General features: G+C 33.2%; 1 protein-coding gene across 6 annotated transcripts in view; it reads left to right on the top strand.

Moving 5' to 3' along the window:
• The window catches only part of NOX4 (NADPH oxidase 4), a 140,423-nt gene that overhangs the window by 79,827 nt on the left and 36,864 nt on the right, over nt 1–23,732 (top strand). For all 6 annotated transcript variants that reach the window (XM_023532490.1, XM_011363283.2, XM_023532488.1 and 3 more), the window contains one exon: nt 13,634–13,715. In XM_023532490.1, the coding sequence (XP_023388258.1) occupies nt 13,634–13,715 (82 nt within the window). The remainder of the gene's footprint in view (nt 1–13,633; nt 13,716–23,732) is intronic.

Below are 23,732 nucleotides of genomic sequence, written 5' to 3'. Positions count from 1 at the left end.
TCACCTTCTTCACCTAAGACATTACAGATCTTAATATCAAAGGAAGCTACTTATTTTCTGTGAATCCAATTGGGAATAGTGTCTAGCAAAAATACTGCTGCTCTTATGATTTTTTGAACTTTAGCAAAGGAGAAGGATGAGATTTCATAAACATCTAACTAGAATGGGAAAACTAATTTCTTCCATGAATTGAGATTTTGAGAACATTTGCAGGTAGCAATTAAGTAATGGACATGGAATGCTAAGGAACCCCACCAAATATACTTAGACTGAGTAGCAGCATAGCTAGTGGAGTTAGTAAAGAGTTAAAATGGTTAGTTGCAACGTGACGAAGAACTTAAAAATAGACAGTGATCTTATTTTTTGTTGCCTCTTTATTGAGAAACTAGTAAAATGTCAGCGTGCAGCTATCCACATAATCACGAGGTAAGGAAAAAGAGAGAAGACCTGCATAGAAAACTTTGCATATCCCAGTGCTTTCAGTGACAATACCTAGCAGAAAGCTGTGCCTCCAATTGGAGCAAATAAGAAAATATGTTTTAATTGTGGGGATGCTGCTGTGCTAAACAAACCTTTGGAGGTAAATTAGCAGCATAGCTCATTTTTTAGCCATTGCTGTCAGTCTCCTTTAGACAAGTAAAAAATAAATAAATAAATAAAATTAATATGGGACTGTCCTTTGGGAATACTCAAGTGAGTTGTCATCCTTTCTTCCCCATTTCTTCTTCTTGTTTGTGATGTAGTCCTCTGACTTTCCACTTTCACAATAATAGTGCAGATCTTCTGTTGATGCTGGAATGGTGGACTATTCAGTGGTGGTTTGGAATATGTGTCTTCCTTGGTTGAGATATAATACTCAATTATACAGACTTTCAAAGTTGGCAGAGAGCACAGTGGAAAAGATAACTAGGGCTATGATCCAAACTCAATGGAAATGGGAATTTATTATTATTTTTTTGAAGTCTGGGAATGAATTTACATGAATAAATATTCCTACTCTTAGTTTTTCCACAGAGCAGGAACAGAAGGCAATATTTTCCAAATCATCTTTTAAAAAGAGGTTTTTAATTATATTTATTTATTATTTATTTGGCCGGAAGAGTTGGCCTTTACAATGTAAACTTCTAACGAAATATTCCTTGAGCCTATCAAAGACATTCATTTGGTGTTTATTATTTTTACCATATTAAAAAAGTCACATAAATAATTAATATAACTTCAATGAGTATTGAGAATCAAACAATATGAAGAAAATGAAAGGTACTTTTTAAGAATAGTTTAGAGTGACATGTTGTGTTTCTACGTACAAAGGCTGAATATTGTAAAACTGTTAATTCTTCCCTCAAATAAATTATAGGCTTAGAATAATTTTAGTTAAAATTAAAACTCAAAATCAAAAAAATAATATTAATGCTTATTTGAAAAAAACAGAAGAAAACAATTAAAAATGAATAACAAGAAAATCTAGAAACTCTTGTATAACAAGATAGGACTGGCCCTATTAAAACATGTTAGAAAGTGAAATAAACTTTACAAACAAACAAAGAATTTACAAGGCTAAATGTGCCTAGGAACATGAAGCTATTAAGTGGATGAGTTTAGATTTGAACTCAGGCTTATCTTATGCTAGATCGTGTGTTAATTTACTATACTGCCTCCTATAAAGTTCAAATAGTTTAAATATTGTGGTACTAGAGCAAAAATGACAAGGAGTATATTGACAAAGAAAAATAGCCTATAAACAGACTCTTTAATATATGAAAATATGTATCATAGGCCAAAGGAACCTCCATAAATCAATATCAGGTATTAGTTTGTAAATAGTTAAAGTAATTGACACTTAACTATTAAAAAAATATTAACTCTTTAGATGACCAAAAATTACTTCCAAATAGGTTAAACACTTTAACGTAAAAAAGTTAATTTGTAAAGGAATCAGAAGAAATGGAAATTGCCACCAATCTCTATATAATGGAAGGCCATTCTATCTTGGAAGAATTCACAGAGAAAAGTAAGTAGATTTAACTAAATAAACATTTTAAAATTATGTTAAAAATAAAAAAAAAAGAGTTGAACAGAAACAGAGTTATGGAAAATACCCATTAAGACCTTGAATATATAAAGAGCTCCTTCAATTTAAAAACAAATAAGTTGAGGAAAGAAATGGATAAACCATGTGAACAGAGTAAATTACAATAGCATTCAAATAAATGTTAATTAGAATAACTATATATTATATCTCACCTATCAGTTAACAAAGATTTTCTTTGTTAATATCCACTGCTGATGAGTTTGCAAAATATCGACATTTTATTCTCAAGGATATATGATTAGAGTTCTTTAAGAAGGTGCAACTTATTCTGTCATGGGAACTTAGAAAATTCATATAGACCTGGGAAGGTTCATTTGAGCTGGAAAACAGGTCAACGTGGGAGATTTCTAGGCAGAAAAGGGCATGGTAGGAGGAAAGAACACTGATGACAATAAAAGGTATGATGTCTGTAGGAAACAATATGATGTTAATGAAGCTGAGTTTAGAGTTCATGGTGAGAGGTGTTAGAAGACAGGCTGCAGACATGTGTAGGAGCCAGTTTTTAACAGACTGGTTAGCATCTAGCTGAATAATTTGGACTTTATTCTATATTCCACAGGAGATTAAGAATCTTACTTCAGTACCTACCCTTACTATGCTGAAAATAAAAATAAAAACAAAGATTATTACTGGTAGGCATACTCTGTGAAGGCCTCTTTAAGGAATGAGAACCTGAGCTGGCCTTTAAATCTTGGACAAGGTTTGGTTAAAGGAAGACTAAGCAGTTTTCTTTTGCCTATGTAAAACAAAACCAGAGGGTCAAGGAAAACCCAGTTTTATCAAATGAAACAACCTAATGAAATAAGCAAATTAATATATTTATTTGCTTGTTGCTCTTCCCTAATCCACCATTTCATAGATTTGGTCTTTGACCAGGAGATCCTTTATTTAAGAACAGAGAAGACTCTCTGCATGGTTGATTTTCAGAGACAAATCAAAGGACCATGTGGTACATGTGTTAATTTTGCTAGCCCAAGGTTTTAGGTTAGATAAAATGGATAAAATTGCCCATTCTTTCCTGAATATATGCACCCAGGGAGTATTCAGAATTTATGTAGAAAACAGGAACTGAATTAGTATCAAGCTGAGCCTTGATCGCTTTGAGGTATTTCTTTTGTTGAATGTCTGCATTGTTAAAAAAGTGCATTTGCTGTGACAAATGAAAATATAATATTTTCCTTAAAAGGTGGATTGTGGAAAGCTTAGTAGCAATAATTTGTCTATCCAAAAATGCCTGTTATTTGCGTTCACTTTTTTTGAACCTCTGTTCGTTCTTTTTTTCTTCCTGTCAATTTTTGTTGTAGTTTAGCCTCAGTAACAATAGAAGAGAATTTATATTTTATAAGAAAGCCAGTTATAGACATTGATTTACTGGTGTATTTAGAGGCCAAGAAGTCTGTCTGCAATTTTTTCAAAAGCTGCTTTTGATTTTTTTTTAATAATATGTTTAACAAGTAGGAACCAGGATAATGAGTATTCAAGGAATGGACTTTTATCACTGTGCTTCCTCTGAAAATAAAAGGATTCATTAAATAATTTTCCTTTGTGTAATACTGTATTGCCTACCTTTAGACATTACAATGTTGAAAATATCAGTGTGGAGGCATATAGATTGTGTATGATCCTGCTGGATTTTTTTCTTACTATATAATCCTTAGGCAAGAATAAAGTAAGGGAAGGAGGAGAAGAGAAAAAGAGTACACTATTTTCTCTCCCAAGAATGAGACAGTGTGATACAGTGGAAAAAATAGTGGACTGTGAGTTTTTGTTTGTCTTTTTTTTTTTTTTTTTAATATTTTCCTTTTTGCTAGACATGTGACTTTGAGCCGGTCAGCCATACAGTTTCCTGACCTACAGCATATGGCATCGAGGGAGTTGTTTTTTCCTTTCTCAGCTCATTGCTGATGTAAAACTATATAATTCTTTGCAGAGAAATAAATTCTGGAATATGGATAATTTAATTCTACATAAAGTAGAAATGATAATAGATTATTTTTGCCATAGTTGAGAAAATCTCACAGGCAATATTTTAGAGGATATATGCCAAATATAGGATTTTTATGTTTCTTTATGTTTCTATTTCCTAGTAAGGTTCTTATTCATTTATTAGCTCTGGCTATATATTCATTGTGCTCATCATGTTCTCATCTTCTGAGTTGCATGTGTGAGTTTGTTTTGGTTTGTTTTTATTATATGACAAGTATGAGATTCTGTTTCTAATATTTCTTTAACATTGACCTCAGTATTTGTGGAGAATGTAGTTTTATATAACCAGAGCATGCAACTGATAGTTTTTTCTCTTCCAGAATGGCAGGCAGTCCACTTCCATTTGAATTTTATCAACTGATTTGTCTGTGTCTTTAATAGGAAAATGTTCTAACTCTGCAACTAGATTTTCTGATTTATCTAAAATAGTATTAACTTGAAAAACTTTGATGTTGTTTTGAAGGCAATATTTTAAGTAGCAACTATTGTTATTCAATACTGAGTTACCATGGTAATAAAGGACATTTACTTGATTTAAATTTTTCAGAAAAGGAAAATTTATACTCAATATCTTTCTAGTTGGTTTAGATGTACTACTCCAAGTCTGCCCTTTAATTCTCATTTTTTGAAGTAATTTGTTTTTCTAAGATTAGTGTGCATATTTCTTTTCCTAAGGAAAATAAAACATCAAATTTTGACAAACCATTAATTTCTTTGAATCCCTAGGAGAACAGCTCTTCTTTTTCTCTTAAAGTAATTTTGTAATTACATTCTAAATTCTTTTTCAAGTAGCTGAATGGCATTGCTATTCTTTTGTTGTCCTGACATTTCCTTGTGATAAACAGGGCTGCCCTTGAGAATAAGAATTTGTTTTATTCATACCGTGTGGCAAATAATAGGTACTTAAAAGTTTGTTGAGAGTGGATAAATGAAGTATGATTTAATCGATAAAAGTTCCTTCTACTCAAAATTTTAATCTTACTCCTAATTTAAAATTCTCTGCCTTTAGGTATTGATATATAGAAAACAGCAAAAACATTATTGAAATTATTCATTTCATCTAGCACGATGGATCAGAAGGACTTCTATTTTGGTTTTTGTTTCACTTCTTTAAAATAAATCTTTCCTGATTCTTTTGCTTTTTATCACCAACATATCCAAGCTAAGTTGATTGTTCTGTTCTTCTGGACTCTTGCAGTATGCATTTAGAACTTATTTACTTTTAGTGTATATATCTTTTGATAACACATGTGTTCTTTACTAGACCTTTAGCTTATTGAGGACTTAATTTGGTGCCTGATATTTAGTACATGACCAATAAATGTTTGCTGAAAAAAAAATTTTAGATGTGCATATTTTGTTTATAGATTTAAATCATATTTCCTAGATGTTATGGAAAAAATAATTTGTATCTTCCTGTGCACCCAGGTGCGCATGCTGTGTTTCTGCCACAGTGTTATATCTTCCTCAGCAGATGGAGGAGCGGGCAGTGTTACAAAAGCTATAATGTGAGAGTGGGAATGACAAGTAACCTTAAAGACATTTTTATGTGTGTGCATGATAGTATACTTTTTAAAAATTATTACTCTTAGGAAAGTACTATTAAAAATTTATATAAGATATTGATAAAATAAAAGTTAATGCCCTTTTTCCTTTCAACTCAAATCCTTAGACATATTCATTCTTGACTCTGGTATATATGCTTTAGATTTCTTAGATATATTGTCAACGAAGTTATCCAACACCTTAGAGAGGTTGCAATGCTGGAGAGAATTTATTATGTATGATAGCTAATCAACACTTTAGCTAAATTCCCATGAAGGATTCTTTCACTGCAGCTTTGAGAAGTACATTAATGATAGGCATTCTAGAACCCTTGAAAGACTCTGTGGTGGCAGTTTGCAGGCTGAGAATGACAAGTGAGAGAGGCCATAATTGAAGCGGGCTCCTTGAACTCAGCGGAGAAGATGAGGTCCTTGTTAGGCAGAGACTAAGAGGCAGCACTTAATCGATAAAGTCAAGATGGATATAATTACCATAATGAGCAGCATGGCTGGAACAATTATCAGAAGGGATGATTTTCCTGTAGAGATCTTTGGTGTTGACTAACTGATCAAGGTGCCCTTCGGACTCAAATAAATGGATGAGCTAGTAAAGTCTTACATGATTTTATAAATGAAAAGAAAACTCTAGGATCAGCAAATAGACGTATGAACTGAATTATTTCAATAAAGAGTCACAGCTCTTCATCCGATTCCCAGACTTGAGTCAGTTCATAGATTCTGAGCTCTTTTAACAAAAGGATGGTCAAATCTCTTTGAGAAAGGACACTTGTACATGTCAAAAATTAAACTGTAAAATAATCCTCTTATCCTGTGGCCTTTTGGCAGAGTGACTGCAGCCATTGGCAGGGTGACTCTGCATTGGTAAAAAAGGAAATATTCAACTTTTAAGGAACTAAATATGGACTCTAAAGTAACACTATTTTCCAAGGAACTAAATCATTACTGTATTAGACCAGTAACAATAAGGGCTTATGAGAACTTAATGGAGTTTTGGCTTCGTTTGTGCCACCATAGGGCCAGTGGGTCCCTGAATCACCCCAACCCCAGAACGTGTAATTGGAGTAAACATACTTAGCTACTGTCAGAATCCCGTATGTATACAATCTCCTTTTTCTCCCCCTTTATGTTAAGTTTTAAAATTTACTCTTGATGTTTTGTTCTTTTAGATATAGAGAAATGTTTTCCGTGTTTTATTGTTAGTCTTAAATTTGCCTTTCATGCCATTGTTTCTTTTTTAAGTCCAGTAGTTATACCCCATTCTTTTGTATTTATATAAATATTGTTAAAGTGTAGTTGTTCAAAGACCTCACCCCCAGCCCCTACCTCACTAATCAGAATGTGGTCTTTACCAGCTCACTTTCTTCCCTGCAATTCACTTTCAAAAGATGCAATGAGGAGATGAATAGAAAATGACTAGAGAAGTGAGAAAGAGGAATTTTTGTTCGAAGGGTCTGAGTTTCATTGAGAGAGAGAGAGAGAGAGAGAGAGAGAGAGAGAGAAAGGAAGAGAAAAAAGAGGAAATTGAGTGTAGAGAGGAAAGATAGGACAGAAAAGAAAAAAGAAACAGGTAGCTATCCCCCTCACTCTGAACTTGAGAATACAAGCTAGAATCTTTAGCTTTACTCTGGGCGTGAAAGCTCTCTTGCAGTAGAGGATGTTGAGCTATATAAGCAGTGAAAGAAGTGTAAGAGAGTTGAAGATGTTTGTAAACACTTGGAATGTACTCTCTCCTCACTCCTACCCACTTTCTCATGTACTAATAATTTGTTTTTTGAGCAATATTATAAAATTAGAGTTGCTTTATTATCTTTTGATGAATAGGCAATCTTCAACTTGACACTGCACACAGAGACCAGGTCATCTGGATCCCAGTTATTGTCAAGTTACTTCTTTTTTTGTGTGTGTGATATTGATGACATAAGGCATATTCTATCTATTTTTGTCTTAAATTATTATCATTGGACATAGTTTTCATGAAAAAATGAGTAAACTTTGGAGTACATGCTGATTCATCATCAGCAGATTTGAGTCTTCTCATGTGTTCGGTGAAATCATTATGGCTTCCAGAGTGGATGGCAGATATTGACAAACAGTTTGTTCAGGTTACATGTTTATCAGCAACTTTCTTGAAAAAGAAAAATATATTTACTATTTGCTTTTTTATAAATTATCTTTTTTTTAGCTTATTACTATTGAAATGGTTTATTATATATCATAGTAAAGGACAATACTAATTAAAGTATTTAGGCTACTCTGTATTTGTTAGGGTAGCATGTTTAACCTCTGTTTCCTATTTATTTTTATATCAACCTAAATTATAATTTTTACATTTCTCACTGACACTGTCACCTGAAGATATGATGGCTTTATGCATCTCGTGGACTGCATCAAAGGGCATGGCACAACTGGCTAGTATACACGTGACCTGCAGGGCCACTTGTTTATTTCTCCCACATCAGCCCACTCTAGATGCTGTTACTTGTCTCCCCCAGATATGTGTCTGAGAGCATTTCATTTTAACAATGAACACCTCTACTTGCTACAAAGGTGTTAGTTACATTACCTCTGGAAAGAGATGGAAAAGGAATGATTTATTCTGATTTAACTACGTGTACATGCATCTCACTCAATAGTAGCTGAGAACATGGCAGACATTCTGTGTACAAAGTAGAGGTCTCTCAAGCCTATCCCTTGCAGGTCGGGTTCCCCAGAAACTGACTGAGAATTTGTGAATATATAATGCTTATTGGGGTTCAATACCTATGAAGGGAAGAGAAAGGAAATGGGATTGAGTAGAGGAAGAAGTTGAACAACCATGGCTGCTCTATGAAGCCTCAGCTAAACTGGTGGGAAACTCTGGAGCAAATATCACCCACCACAGTTATCCTGTGTAGGGCTAAAATAACCCTACTTCGTTCAGTCACTGGATATGAGCTGTTTGGGGCAAAGCGCTTGTCCTGCCCCTGAGGCAGACCCTGATGTAACTGAAAGCTAGAGGCTACATGCTGACTGCACTCTCCACAGCTGGACAAGTACTTCATAGAAGCAGAATTTGGGGCACAGGGGCAGAAGGTGCTCCTGTGTATCAGGCTTAGCACCCCAGCACATTTTATTAGTAATGTATAATTAAAAATAAAATTCTGAGACAAGTATTAAATTAATCAGGATGTTAACAAGCATAAACCAGAACTGTCCCAGGCAAACCAAGATATATGACCACCCTCCCTATCAGTGACTTTGGCAAGCTTCTCTTCCTGTCCTTAGCAGTATATTCTTTAAGGGATTCAAAGTTGAAAGGTGGCTTAAAGATAATTACAATCAGCAGACTGACTCATTGATCATTTGAAAAAATGAATTAAGAACAGAGACAGAAATTGGTAAAGGACTCACTTTCTGACAACCATCTTGGAGTCTTCTGTTATAGCCTATTGCTTCTAAGTACTACAAACTGTGTAAGTAAAGAAAGATTTGTTTTTTGGTATACCCTTTCTCATGTGAACTCACTTACAATACTGCCTATATTATGAGATAATCTGTGTTTCTTATAAAATCATATAAATATTATGGTGTAATCACATACTGATCTTGTTTTAGTTTTGAATATGAGAATAGTGTCTAAATCTTTGCAACATTTATTCCATAACTTCCTATACTCTGTTACATTATACTAGCTATTTTGTAAAAGCTGAGGTTAAGTCTTTAGTGGGTCTGCTTCATGTGCCTTAAGAATTTTGTTTCTGTGCTTTTGGAGAAAAAATAATTAAAACTTGCAAATGGTATAATATGAGCATCAAGAGAAAGAGGAGAAAGTTTGGTATCTATTAATAAAAATATCAAGAACTTCTTTTAAGTTTTTTAGAGCAACATTGTCACCCTTTAGAGATGTTTTATCTGGTTTTCTTTCCTTGCCCATTATAATCTAGTACTCAAGTAGTTAAAATATTAATTTTCATATTGGAGACTATAAAGAGGTAAAGGAAAGTATTTACCTGGAAGGAAATAATGATTTGGAGTTGGTAAAACCTTGACAGAATCCCTCAAGCAAACAATTTCTTAAGTTCTTGTTAAAGATGCCTGTGATCACATCTAAATGCAAAGTACTTTTAGGTTTTAAAAGAATACCATAATCAGCATCACCTTTATATTTCTATTCTATCTTTATTTATTTATTTTCCTTTCTCTCTCTCTCTTTTTTTTTAATAGTGGAAGGGAGATTTTACTTTATTCTCATTCCAGGAATACATTTGCATATCATTTTTTTCGTTGTTGTGCAAATCTCTATCACATTTGTTACATTCTGTATATAGGTGAGGATTACAAATTGGCCATTTCCACAAAGTGGAAAATACAAAACTTGTGACAGTATTTGTACAAAAGTGTTTTAATTAAAATTGGAAAGAGTATTTTATTTTCTTCACCTTTGTTTTTAAGTAATTAAGTATATTGTCTTACAACTGACTGTACAGCTAACCCAAATTAATGTAATTTTGTTTAGTATGTCATCCAGGTCTGGTAGTCTCAGAATCTTTTTGTTGATTGAATGGAAGAAAGGAAGAGTGGGTGGAAGTCTACAAAAGCTTGTGTTAATTAAGATATATCCCCTACTGGCAGAAACTTATGTCCAGACGTTATCACATCATTAGTCAGCTCATCAGAATATCACTTTGCAGAAAATCCTCTTTTTTTTTTTTCCCCCCCAGTGGCTTTAATGTATTTATTCTAAGAAGCCCTGTGACAGAACTGAGTTCTATTATTTGGATAACTACCATTGTCTTAAGAAATAGACTTTAGGCCTACTGAGAAAGTAAATCATCTGGTGTGACACTTTGCTGCAAGAGAACAATTATTATTTAAAAATTTTTGCTACATAACAAAGGAAACATCAATACATTTGGCTGTTTTTCCCAGTTATCAGATAAAAAATGTGATACTTACTCACTAGTGGATAGGCAGAAATCTGGGAAACTAGAGGAATAATGTGAGAATTATAAACAATTTTTCATTTACTTAGATTTTTCTAAGGATTATTTTAATCATTTATTTTTATTCTCATAAAGAAAAAACAATCATACTTTTCTGGGATAAAGTTAATTGTATACATTTAGGAATTTATGAATATGATGATAAAATAGAAATTTTAAAAGACATTTTTAAGGTACTGTTTATATTTTCTGTTTTTTACATATGTGAAAATTATTTTTCACAGTATGATAGCTGCTCGAGTGTCTTCATGTTCTCTTGGTATTCCTTGCATTTACAATATTCAGATTAAAGAATGCTCCAAATGTAGGAATATTAATTACAGAATTCATAGTTTGGATAGCTTTATAAGTGATCTTTTATATGCTACATTTGTTCTCTCTTTGTGTGTGTGTGTGTGTGTGTGTGTGTGTGTGTGTGTGTGTGTGTGTGTGGTGTGTTTTTGTTGACTTTGTTTTATTTAGTCCTATTAATGCAATGTCATCTTTAGAGATTTTCCTTCACATTTACAATAAAATATTCTTTTTTATTGCATAAATAGGGAAAAACCTATAGCTGTATTATAGTTTTCACATTAAGAATTTTTATTTTTCTTTGCATTTAAATCAGTTTAGGAAACATTCAATAAAATTTTAATTTATATCAATTTTTAGTACCCAAAGACATATCTTTATTATAACTGTTTGAACAGTTCTTTACTTGATGTGTAAAGTTCATCACATTTGCTCTTGGGGTTTAAGCTTTATTTTTCAGGACTCTTTTTAAGAAAGGAATAAATGGGGGAGGAAAGAGGAAAGGAGAAACATTACAAATCACTCATTTAATGGGATGCTACATAAATTGGAAAGTAGACTGAAAAGCAAGGGTCATATCATCAGAGGAATTTAATAGACATTTCATTGAAATGAACATTCCATTGATTAAAAATTGCAGTATATTAGTCAATAACATAATTAAATTTAAAAAATGAACTCAAATTAAAAAGTGTACTTAAAGGAGAAAAATAAATTGTGTTTTCTTGGATCTGTGGATTCTAGAGTACAACCACCTCTCTGTTTGGATCTTCTTAGTCCTCCCCAAGTGTATTATAAGAACTGAGTGGTAAAAACAAAAAGCAGAGAAATTCAATTAAATATCTCTGTTCAATATGTTTTAATAAGTATTTAACATCTAGCTATTCAGTAACTAGGAAATAGGTATTGCCATCAAGCATAGATTTTCAGTGTTTTGTGGAAATCGCTCACCTTCAGTTAATGATGTACTTACTGAGGCATGGAGTTTCAGCTTTACACTCTGTCTCAGCCTGATGGTGGGACTCTGTCAAGGCTGGAATACAGGACCCCTTGCTTTTTATGGTTATAGATGACCAGTTGGGCTCTTCCAAAGGCATTATGATTAATCTTGGCAAACAGTTTTTATGTTCAGCAAAAATAGATATTGGAAATATTCTTTCAACTAATATTTATCTATTACCTTAATATGTATCAATGTTCTATATCCTGGTGACACTATACCCATCTACTAGAATATATATCTACCATACAACAATAAAATGTAGTGTGATAAATTCTGTGACAGTGCAAGCACAGAGTATACTAGGAATACACAGTAGGGCCATCTATTTCATATTTGGTAGGAGGAGAGAAAGAAAGAGCAGGAATCAAGAAGCCTTCGCATAGGAATGACCTCAGAGGTTGAATATCTAGTCCTGGAAATACTGGATCCATATTAGAGTGATAGACTATGCAGTGCAGATGGCTGTACAGTACAACTGTTTCTAAGGTAGAACTAGGATTCTTCTTTCTTCTGCAATCCTCTTTTCCTTCTAATTTTTTCCCATTTCCTTTCCCCTCCCTCCCTTGCATCCTCGTTTCCTTTCTTCCCTCTCTTCCTTCTTCCCTTTCTGCTTTTTTCTCTCTCCTTTCCTCCCTCCTTCCACCATTACGAACTGCACGAGCACAGAATTTTATGGGCTAATATCATCATTGGACAGTTCCTGCCCTTCATTCATTCACTCATTCATTCACTTATGCATGATGCTATAATTAATACATGTGAAATATTAACACTTATACCTACCTTTTTATTTTTCTTCTTTTTCATCTCCTTACTCTTCCTAAAAGATAGCTATTGTCCTGAATCCTGTATACTATTCCTTTCTTCTTTTACATCGGTTTGCTTTGTTTCATATATAACATACCTAAACAATATGTTGCTTAGTTTTTTTTTTAACTCAACAAAAAGTGATGTTCTTATATATGTAATCTGCTGGTATTTTTCCCACTTAACATCATACTAATATGATTAACTATGTTGTTATTTGTAACTGAATTCATTCAATTTCATTTTAATTAATATTCCATTTTGTGACTCTACTGGAAATTTTCCATTCACCTGTTGTTGGGCAATTGAGTTGTTTATATTTTTGTTGTCACGAACAATGCTGCTATGAACATTTTTTACTTGCTTCCTGAGATGTATATATAAAAGTTTCTGCAGAATATATATCTGGTAATAAAAATATTGGCTCATAAGATATGTAAAGGTTAAACTTAAAAAATAATGCCAAATTGCTTTCCAAAGCTATTGTACCAACATGTATTCTCACCAGAAATATATAAAAGCTTATATTGATCCACATTTCTCTCTAACACTTGGTCTTGTGAGATTAATTTCTGTCAATTGCATGCCACGTAATGTGAATACTATCCAGTGGTATATGATTTTGATTTGCATTTCCCAGGTTACTAATGAGATTGTGCATCTCTTTGTATATTTATTGGTTATATATATTTCCTCTAATCTTTCAATTTTAATAATTTATTAGTTTATACTAATGAATGCTTCCTAGTTTAATATTTATTTTAGTAATATAGAAAATGGTGGGTAAATTTCTAATAAAGGGTATACAGTAAAAAGAGTGAACAAATTAAAAAATAGGAATTAATTGTATTTAGAAATTATTTTCATGACTCTTTTTAAAGCTTCATGTTTATTTTTCCTTTGACAGAACGATTTCGAGATTTACTACTTCCTCCATCTAGTCAAGACTCCGAGATTCTGCCCTTCATTCAATCTAGAAATTATCCCAAGTAAGCAATAGGAGTTCACTGGGTATTGAGAAAGGAATGGACAAGTAACGGGAGAGATTTGGGAGGGCAAAATGAAATGTTTTCTTTCTCAATATTTCTGAAGAAGCCAGAAAAACCTAACCTAGCTAACAAGGACATCTCTTGTAATATAATGTCTCAGGCTCTTCATAGCTCTTCATAGCTTGGTCAGAGAAAAAAGACTTGCTTACAAGTGCAACCAGCTGTGGCTGGAGCTATTGCAGAGTACAGACCATGAGCTGTGGGCATCAGTGTCTGGTCGTGTTTCCTTTTGCTTGATACTATATCAACAGGGACAGATATTTTGTGGGTGACCTCTCATCTGGTTTTCTGTTTCTCTTCTTTAAATGTAAGGATTCATTTGTATTGTAATAAGTGTTTTTCAAGTAACCACTTGCTAGATATAGTTTTAGCAGTTTCTATATATCCCTCTTTACTATCTTGATAATTATGAGAGGTGAAATCTCTTGACCTTTCTAAATGAGGCAGACCTTTTCTTCTCTTACATGCCACAAATGTACTTACTGGTTTCCTCAGCTATGTGGCTTTACATGTATTCTTCTTGTTCTTAGATTACTTTTCTGATAGTGATGTGATAAATTCTCATATTTAACAGAGACATCGTATGACAATCCCTGGTCAGTGTCTAATCCTTAGAGTAGTTATTCTTTTTGGTGTCTGTGGATTTAAAGAATAAAAGTCATCTACTGATGCCACGTATGTCTTATTATGGCAGTTAAGAGTGTGGATTCTGAAGCAGACAGCCTCACCGGCTGACTTTGGGACCTGGGCAACCTTACCACTTGTGCCTTGGTTCCACCTGTGTGAGAAGGGGAAGATAATAATACCTACCACTTAAGGGTGTTATGAAAGTTGAATAAATTAATAAAAAGTATTTAGAATTGAGCTTAACATGTAGTAATACTCCATTCTAGCTTCAAAATTTATTATTATTGTTCATTTAAAGTTGCACGTAGAATTAACTAGATTTGTATGTTTCCAACACCTTAGGGAAATAGATTATTAATTGATCTTGGAGGACAGCTCTTTTATTGGGATACTTTTGTCAACCTGCTCTTATTAATACTTAGAGAAATACTATTTATTCAATATTTCTAAATTATTACTACATGCTCCTGTGAGGCACCGCTACCTAACATCTTTATGAGCTTCAGTTTTCTGAACTATCAAATGAAAGCATGCTAATTAAAGGCCTCTGGATCTGAATAATATTTACATAAAAATCCCAGATTAAATACAATTGCTTTATTTAAGTTGCAGAACACTAAGCATTTGCATCTTCCGATTGTCCGTTTAATGTCTAGTTTGACAGTTGAATTTTAGGAGGTGCTAGTGGAGTAGAGAAGGCATGACAGAATTCTGTTTGTGTAATGCTTAAGTGTGTTGAGTTGGTCCAGGGAAAAGGGCATAGGAGGAAAAACTCTGAGCATGTCAGTAATACCCAAGTGCAAATTGTTGGGGGTAGAAGAATGAGTTGTGGTAAGGGACAATCAATAAATATGAGTGGGCAAAGATTTGTGTATGTCTGCATCTAATTTAAACAAATTTTAAATATTCTCATTTATTACCTCATTTATAGTCAATTATACTCTTATTTATTCATTATTAAAGATAATTAAAAGTCAAGGACTTTTTAATTTTGTGACACAAAAATTTCTGGAAAGCTGAAAATTTAATCAAACCGTTAGTATTTGTTGCTTTTATTCACAATGCAGTATCCCTCTTTATATTGAAAAATTTTCCCCTCACTTTTCTGGTTGTTTTACTGACTCACTGAATATAGATTTTATTAATGAGAGTTATATTTTAAGAGCTAATACATGGGTTTAGAAGCAACTTATTTGCTCTATATTATGTAGTGTTACAGTGATATTTATAGAGCATAATGTAGCTGACCTTTAAGTGAGGCTCACTCTACACTAGTTAATGTAGGTTTGCTAATGGACTGTGGTACTTTGGATTGAGGTGGGGGGGTGGTTTCTTTAGTCAGTGTAGTATCTCTATGATCTTAAGACACCTAATAGATAATGAAACATGGAAAAGGGTATCCTTTATTTAAAAAGGGAAAAATACTCATGAAGAACTGACTAGTTCTTGAAATGTATGTGTGTACGTGTGTGTGTTTTAAGGGAAAGCCATTTTAAAAAAAATTATTACTTGCAATGGTGCTGAGAAACATTGTCCTACAATATAATGTTGTTCACTAATTACATTTTTACATTCGTAAACTTGCACTTGACCCATTGCCAAAGCCAGACACATCCCATTTTCATCAAGATGTAATTGAGGACATTATGCCATGGAAATTCTGAGAGTATGAATAGCTGTGACTATTGTCAGACAGAGATGAGTGAAAAGAAGAAAATGAATATATACTTAATACAAAATAAATGTTGTTGATTCATAGTTAAGAGGAAAGAAATGGAGAAAATGAAACCTAAGTTTTGTTGCTCATTTCTTAGTTGGTGTAGTTGTTATTAACTTTGAATGATTTAGGGTTAAAAAGTATTTAGACTAGAGGGTAGCTATAAATGTTCCTATCATTGTAAATGCAGCTTGGAGATGTAAAATGGTTGAGGAGATTTGGCATAAATGACTTGCGACCTAATTTTGGCAATTAGGCCAGAGAAACATGATCCAGTGGCTCTGGAAAGTTTAACCATTATATTTAGAGAGAAAATAAAGGAACAAAATGTTGCATATCTCTATTAGGTTCTCATAAAGATTAAATTCTCTGAAATGCTTAATGTCAGAACTGTTTAGAGAGAGGAGTATTATTTGAGACAAATTCAGAGTTGTTCCTGTTTGGCTTACTTTGACACCAAAGAACAACCTTGGCTGTTTGGGCCAAAAAGCAATGTCTCAACTCAATGCCATTTCCAATGGGCTGCTTAAAAATGGCATTGAACAGTGATATTGGGTGATAAAGTGCAAAGCCTCAGATGACCTTGCCAGATTTCATCTATTTTCCAGCTTATCTTCCTTTTTATTCCCAAGGGAAGCTTTGAATTCCTCTTCCAAAGAACCCTACCCGTTCAGTAATGTTTGTTCAATCTGCTGTCTGCAATATATTTGCCACTTGAGCTAAATTATTCCCATTCATAAAAATAAAAAGCAACAATACTTGATGAACACTTTCTATATGCCAGGAATTGTTATGTGTGCTATATGCATTATTTAATCCTTATTACCCCCTATGGGTTAGGTAGTATTATTTTCCTAGTTTTATAAATTTTGTGTATTAGGCCATTTAGATTTAAAGGGGTTCAATGTCTTACCCAAACTCACATGTCAGAGCTGGCTCCTATTTGGCCCCCAAATTGTACTTAATTGTTCTGTACTGCCTCTCGTTCATTTATTTGTCCATTTTTTTCATTTATTCTTCAAATATTTATTGAACAACCTCTGAGTACCTGAGATGGTCACAATTACTGAGAACACAGTAATGATTAGAGCATAGTCTATAGCTTTAAGAGACCTGAAGTCTCTTAAAGCAGAATCAGAGCTTAATGGAGAAACTCATTATAGCAATGGTCTAAGAACTACACATTATAAAGAAATGTAATAAATTCACAGAAAAATTGAAAGTTCTTTCCTGTCGAAGTAATTCACGTAAAATTGAATTTTCCCTTAAGAATTTACAAAGGTCTTGGGAGCTCTGTGTCAGAAACCAGGGTCAAAAACTAAACACTGCCACAAAAGATTCTCCTGGATTCCCTATTTATAAGGGTTTTAGGAGCTCTGTGTCAGGGACCAGGGGCAGAGACTAATACATATATTTCTTATTATTTCACAAGTACTTTCGCTCTAATGTTTTGAGGAATGCACAATGCCTCGTATAATTCTATCTTGTAAGGTTTTGTGACTATTAAGTAAAATGATACACAGTACCTGGCCTTTTGCAAACATGAATTCTCATCACTATCCTCATTCTCAGCTCTGTTCTACCTTTTCTCAAAGCCATGGTTCACTTCAGGGCAGATGCAGAGGTTCAACCACGTGGTCTGCTTTGGTGTTTTCACTGCAGTCTAGATCCTGCCAGAGGGACATGTTGTTCTGCCTGACAAAGAAGCCTCTGGGCTTCGCGATCTGTTTGGAGAGTGATTAATCAGGCAGGAGCTCTTTCTATTGTGTGCCTACTTGTGAGTAGTTCACAGCTGTTCTGGTACAGTTTCCACAATCACAGCTATTCATAACATTTCTTACAGTAGACATATTTTAGTATTGCCCTTCATTAAAGGATTTCTGTCTCTCATCTTATCATTGCTAAACTTAGATGTTCTTTTATATAGTGGGTGATATTCTAACACTTGGCTGGCAAGAGATCTGAAAGAGTTAATATTCTAACTAGAGTGTGGAAGATAGTAATGAGGATTCCCAGATATTTGCAAATCTAGACAAGCAAAATTGTCAGAATGAAGCTGGTCTATCAGTAGGTAGTAGGCCCCATGATTAAAAACTCTGCCATCAGGACTGCAAAAGCAAGGCAAACCACCAAAAAAAAAAAAGAAAAAAGGAAAAAAAGAAACCTACAAAAACTGAGGCACTGTTGAAATTATGAAGACTCTGGCTCAGATATATGATGTCAAGAAACTCTATTAGTATAGGGCTAATGGGCAAGCAATAAAGATGCCTCAGTGCTAAGCGAGAGAATAACTCATTTTGGACACAGACGAGAACTGGTTCAAGGACAGGGCCAAGACAAGCCTATAGCTGAAAGGTCATGCAGCTGAAATCTCAAAATAAGCTGAGAAAGTAAAACAGTTTCTAGTAGACAAGTTAAGCATGAGTGATGCTCTATCAAGCACCTTAAGAGCTATTTACTCTCCTTGGTCTGCCCATCCTACATTCTCAGCTGTCATATATCTTCTCAGACATCAGTTATTTCTAGTTTTTTGATATTTTTGTTTGTCTGTTTTGACTCAGAGGTTGTCTGTCAGTTGAGAGACAAAGTGGCCTGATGTTCTCCCTTTGTTAAAATCTTAAAATCCAATTTAATATCCTTAGATAGAAACTACCTCCTTTTTGCATAAGGTGATTTATAGCCTCTCAACAATATTCCAGGCTCTAGAAGACTGAGATATTATCAGAGTTAAACAATGATTTTAGAAACAGTTTATGAACTTTATAGCTTAAATGAATATTAAAACGGCAGTTAAAAGCCAGTGATATTAAATTTATCAGTTCATAATGATTATGGTAGTATAATTTTGATAATATGCCTGTTTTATGGGAATTCCTTGTCAAAGAGTTTTCTCCCTAAATTAATTAATGCCTTCTGTTTGTAAGGCTTTGACCGAATGATTCAGAACTCCAAGAAACAAACATCAATTAAAGTGTTTTTTCAAACAGTATTGCTTTTATGTATGTATAAGATTGCATTAGATAATAACACCCATTAGTTACAGAGATTTCTTAGCCCTCTGATGGTGAAGTTTATTTCTTTAAGTTGTTCCTGAAGTCCAAACAATGTGACTACCAGCCATCACCTCCCACTAAATTTTAACTCACATGTCAAGGGCCTACCCTGATCACCATATTTAAAATCATCACATGTACCAGCTCCCTCCTTGTCCTCCTTACCTGCTCTACTAAAAATATCAGTTTCACATGAGATATTGTTAGAAACACAGATTCTCAGACTTTACCCTAGACTTACTGACTCAAAAATCTGGCGGTAGGACCCAGCACTCTGTGTTTTAATAAACCCTCCAGGAAATAGTGATGGACACTAATGTTTGAGGACCACTGGAGAAGGATAGAAGATTTTGAAGACTATCTCAGGCTTTATAACTTTCTCTCCCTTCTTGTTGTTTTTTATTGATATAATTATTTTCTAGGAATGGAATGGTTTAAAACTACAATGCCATCCTCTCCAAGGGGAACTGTTAATTATGTTCGTCTCTTTCCCAGATGAAAGAATTGTGAAGGATGGCCCTGAACCCTTTTAGTCTGCAAAGCAGGATTTTCCAGGAATTTGTTGGCACAATGCACCCTTTTCAGATTTTTTGCCAAGATGTATTATTAATCCTAACCAAAATAATGTAAAATTGACTGTAATGATTAATATGTGATCGTTAAGGAAATGAGCTTTGGAGTCAGACTCACAAGAAATTTAATGATAGTTTTTCCCCTTAATAGAAGGGTGCCTTGAGAAAATTACATAATGTATTTGAGTTTTAGTTCTCACTTCAGTAAAGGGAGATTATATCTTTCTGTGTGAAGATGTTGTATGGATTAAGAGTGAAGGTGTATATAGAATATTTATTGTAGGCCCTGGATTAAATGAAATGTTCAATGAAGAGTTTCTATTGTTTTTATACTTCATTTTAGGGTTTAGAGGTAAGAGTCTTATATAATTTATTTTATTTATTAGAATTTTTTTTAAGTCAAAGCTAATCAGAAAAAAATACAAAAGGCAAATAATTATTCGAAAAGGGTACATTTACATCAGCATAAAAAGGATGTAAATTGCAACACTTTATTATTAATAATATCTAACATTTATCAAATGATTACTGTGTTCAGGTAGTATATTAAAAGTTTATCATGTGTATGAGCATTCAGCTACATAAAACAAACGTAGCTAAAAATGACAGAGGCTTATTTTTCTCATGTAACAAAAAGTACCGAGATAAGTGGCTCTGGTATCGGTGCTGTGTCAGCATATTACATCTGAGGTGTCTGCAGCAACCTTTCCCTTTCCCTCTCACGATTGCAAGATGACTCCTTCAGCTTTGCCATCATATCCTTGTTTCAGACAGAGGAAGAAGAGCAAAAGGTGTAAAAGGTACACAGCCTCCATTTCGAGAAATGTATCAGAACCCCAACCCAAAACATGTATTTATACCTAATTAGCCTAAACTGTGTCTTATGGCCCACACCATTTGTACAAAAGGGTGGGAAATACAGTTCTTTTCTTTTCTTAAACATTAACACCACCCCCAAAGTGGGAATGAAAAAGGGAAAATAAATAAAAAGTAGAAAACCAATGGTCCTTGCCTTGCCTGAATTATCTTATTTAATCTTTAAAATAACCAGTGAGATGTACATTATTTCTATCACCTTCTCTTTATAAAGGATGTAATTGAGATACAAGTGATATGAAACTTGCTTAGGGTCATATAGCTACTAGCTGGTGAAGCCTGGATTTAAACAGGGTTTGAGAGGCTACTTGCTAATTTACTATATTGCTATATATGAAAAAATATATTTTTTATTATTCATCTTCTTTAAATTTTCTTTAATAACTCTTTTAAGATGTAGTTTTCCTCCTACTTAGATTTCAAAAGGCTTATTTCTACTGTTGAAATTTCTGTACTGAAAGTAATTGCTGTGAAAATTTTGAGAACATAACATTTACCCTACGGCGAGCATTCGTCTTCACAGTGTATGAGGTCTCAACTATATTAGGTCTCTAAATTAAAGTAAAAGGCAAATGGACATCTTGAGCATATTTTATTCTTTTAGTACTTCTTTCAACAAATATTCGTTTAGTGCCTATTATGTGCCAGCAATTGGAGATGACAACTAGGTTAAACTATTTTAACATAGCGTTCTGATTTTCTTGGGTTTTGAGTTACCGATAAAATCCAAGGAGGAAATCTGGTGATGCCTAGACAGTAGGGCTAGCTGTATTTATGAAAATATGTTTTTTCTTATAGTGTTTTATTGTTTTCAAAGCGCAGTCATGTGTAGTATTTTGTGTTACATACTTTTCTTCCATGAGTTTTAGTTATTAATTATACAATTTCCTCATATATTAGGAGCCACTAATCAATTTATTAGTAAGCATAGAAGCTAGAACAACAAAAAATAATAGAAATAGAGTGATTATTTCATTCTGTCAGAGAAATAATGCAGTCAAAACTGAAATTCATCATTTTAGAGTTCTGTTATTCTAGAGTCACATAGGGAAGCAAAAAATGTCAGGGGAAGATGAGGCAGAACATTAAAATCCATATACCCACAAAATGTAGTAATATCATATTTAATTTCCAAAGGCTGTATAACTTTATAGGTTGATATTTTATTGATTGTATTCTAAATTCTTACTTAGATTATATTTTTAAATATAATTTTGTGTCATTGTTTTAGTTTTGTTTTATTTTCAGAGACTCTCTCTCTCTCTATATATATATGTATGTATGTATGTATGTATGTATGTATGTAGGTATGTATGTATGTTTTGGGCATTCTTTTCCTGTCTTCCATTTCAACCACTTTTTTTTCTGTTGGTATTTAGTGATTATTTTTCTACAATAGCTATTCTTTGTCTTCTAGTAATGTTAAAGTCATGGATTATTTGTGATTTTATTTCCATTCTTTAGTGTTCATACAGTTTGGGGGAAGATTTATATTTAGGTAGCGACATTATCCTCCAGCTCTTGAAATCACTAAATCATCACTTTTTATTAGTCCAAAAAAGATAATATTCACAGAATACAAGAGAAAAATAGAGGGACGTTCTCACATTATAATTGACATCAACAGAGTTATCTGGAAAGATGCACTGGAGCAGTGCTTCTCGGACTTTAATATGTGTGAGAATTACTTGGATATCTTAGTAAAATAAAACACAGGTTCTGATTCAGTAAGTCTGAGGCGGGGCCTAAGAGTCTGTCTTTCTAACCAGTTCTCAGGTAAAATTGATGCTATTGGTTCAAGAACCACACTTTGAATAGGAATGTGCCACAATATATTAGTCAAAGCCTAATGAGGGGCTTTTTATTCCTTTCAAAGTGAAATTTATTACAACTGTCACCAGGGAAGAGAAGTGCTCAGCGCTAAGCAGAAAAAAAAGAGAATAGGATAGAGAAGCCTCTCTCCCCATAGTCACCTGTCTTTGATTACAAAGGAAATCTGAAAAAGCACATTCAGCTGAATTATCAATCATTAGTAACAACATATCTATAGTAATGTTTTTTCCATAAAGTTTATTTTATTAGAAATCATTGTAACTATAATTATTATGCAACAGTTAGAATTTCCCTTCTATATCCTTAAACTTTTAACATTTTTTCATCCTTATATTTTAGGTGAATCTCTTAAAAGAGCTATTACTTTCTAATTCTAGTCTGACAGTCTTTTCCTTTGAACTGATTTTTAGTTCATTTACATTGAATTACATTGTACTTTTATTTGTTCTATTTTTTTCTGTTTCTTCTCTAACCCCTCTTTTTTTTTTTTTTCCAGCTGTGATGATAAGATGAACAATAATGATAGAAATCATGGTCTATTTCTTAGTTAAACTGAGCTCTCTAAACTAATGGAAAAGACATGGCAAAAACAAAATATAATGCAAAGAAATTTGAGGTTTAAAAGTTTGTGCAGCTAAGATTAGCGAGAAATTAAGATAAAGACCTGCTATTACCTTGCTTTTAGCAAGAGGAAAGTTGCCATGTAGAAAAAGGAAAGTTAGGAAAAGGATGTAATAACTTGTTTGAGAAAAATATTGTAAAATATTTGAGCCTAAAAACATAGTAAGCCATAGAAAATATAAGGATTCATGACCATCTAAATAAACAACAGTTCAAATTAAATACAATTTATAAATTAATACTTTTTTGTTGGAAAGACTAATTACAGTACAAAAGTCTATAGGTATAAACTCAATCTTAAAAAGTATTTTAACCGAATATATTGCCTCTAAAAGCTTTCAGAGATAATTTTATTTTAGTAAGGGTTGCAGCTGTGTTTAAATATATGTTGGAGTGGGGTGTGAAATTTGCTAGATGTTATACTTGAAAATTTACTAAGGGTTGGTCAGTTTATAATTTGTTTCCAGTTAACTACCTAGTGTTTAAACAGTTTAAAGAGTTTGGTAGCTTTTTAAAAAAATATTATTTGAGCTATTACATGTTAATAAAAGTTTCAAGTTTCTTGTTAGCAGATCAGGCCTACATTAGCCAGCACAACAAGCAAAATCAATACAAAAAATGTTTTTTTATTCTTAATTTTCTATAGGAACTAAGTCCA

The sequence above is a fragment of the Pteropus vampyrus genome, unplaced genomic scaffold (assembly GCF_000151845.1).
Source record: "Pteropus vampyrus isolate Shadow unplaced genomic scaffold, Pvam_2.0 Scaffold84, whole genome shotgun sequence".
NCBI lineage: Eukaryota > Metazoa > Chordata > Mammalia > Chiroptera > Pteropodidae > Pteropus > Pteropus vampyrus.
The sequence above is the reverse complement of the archived record's forward strand: the minus strand, read 5'-3'. Positions and strand labels throughout refer to the sequence as shown.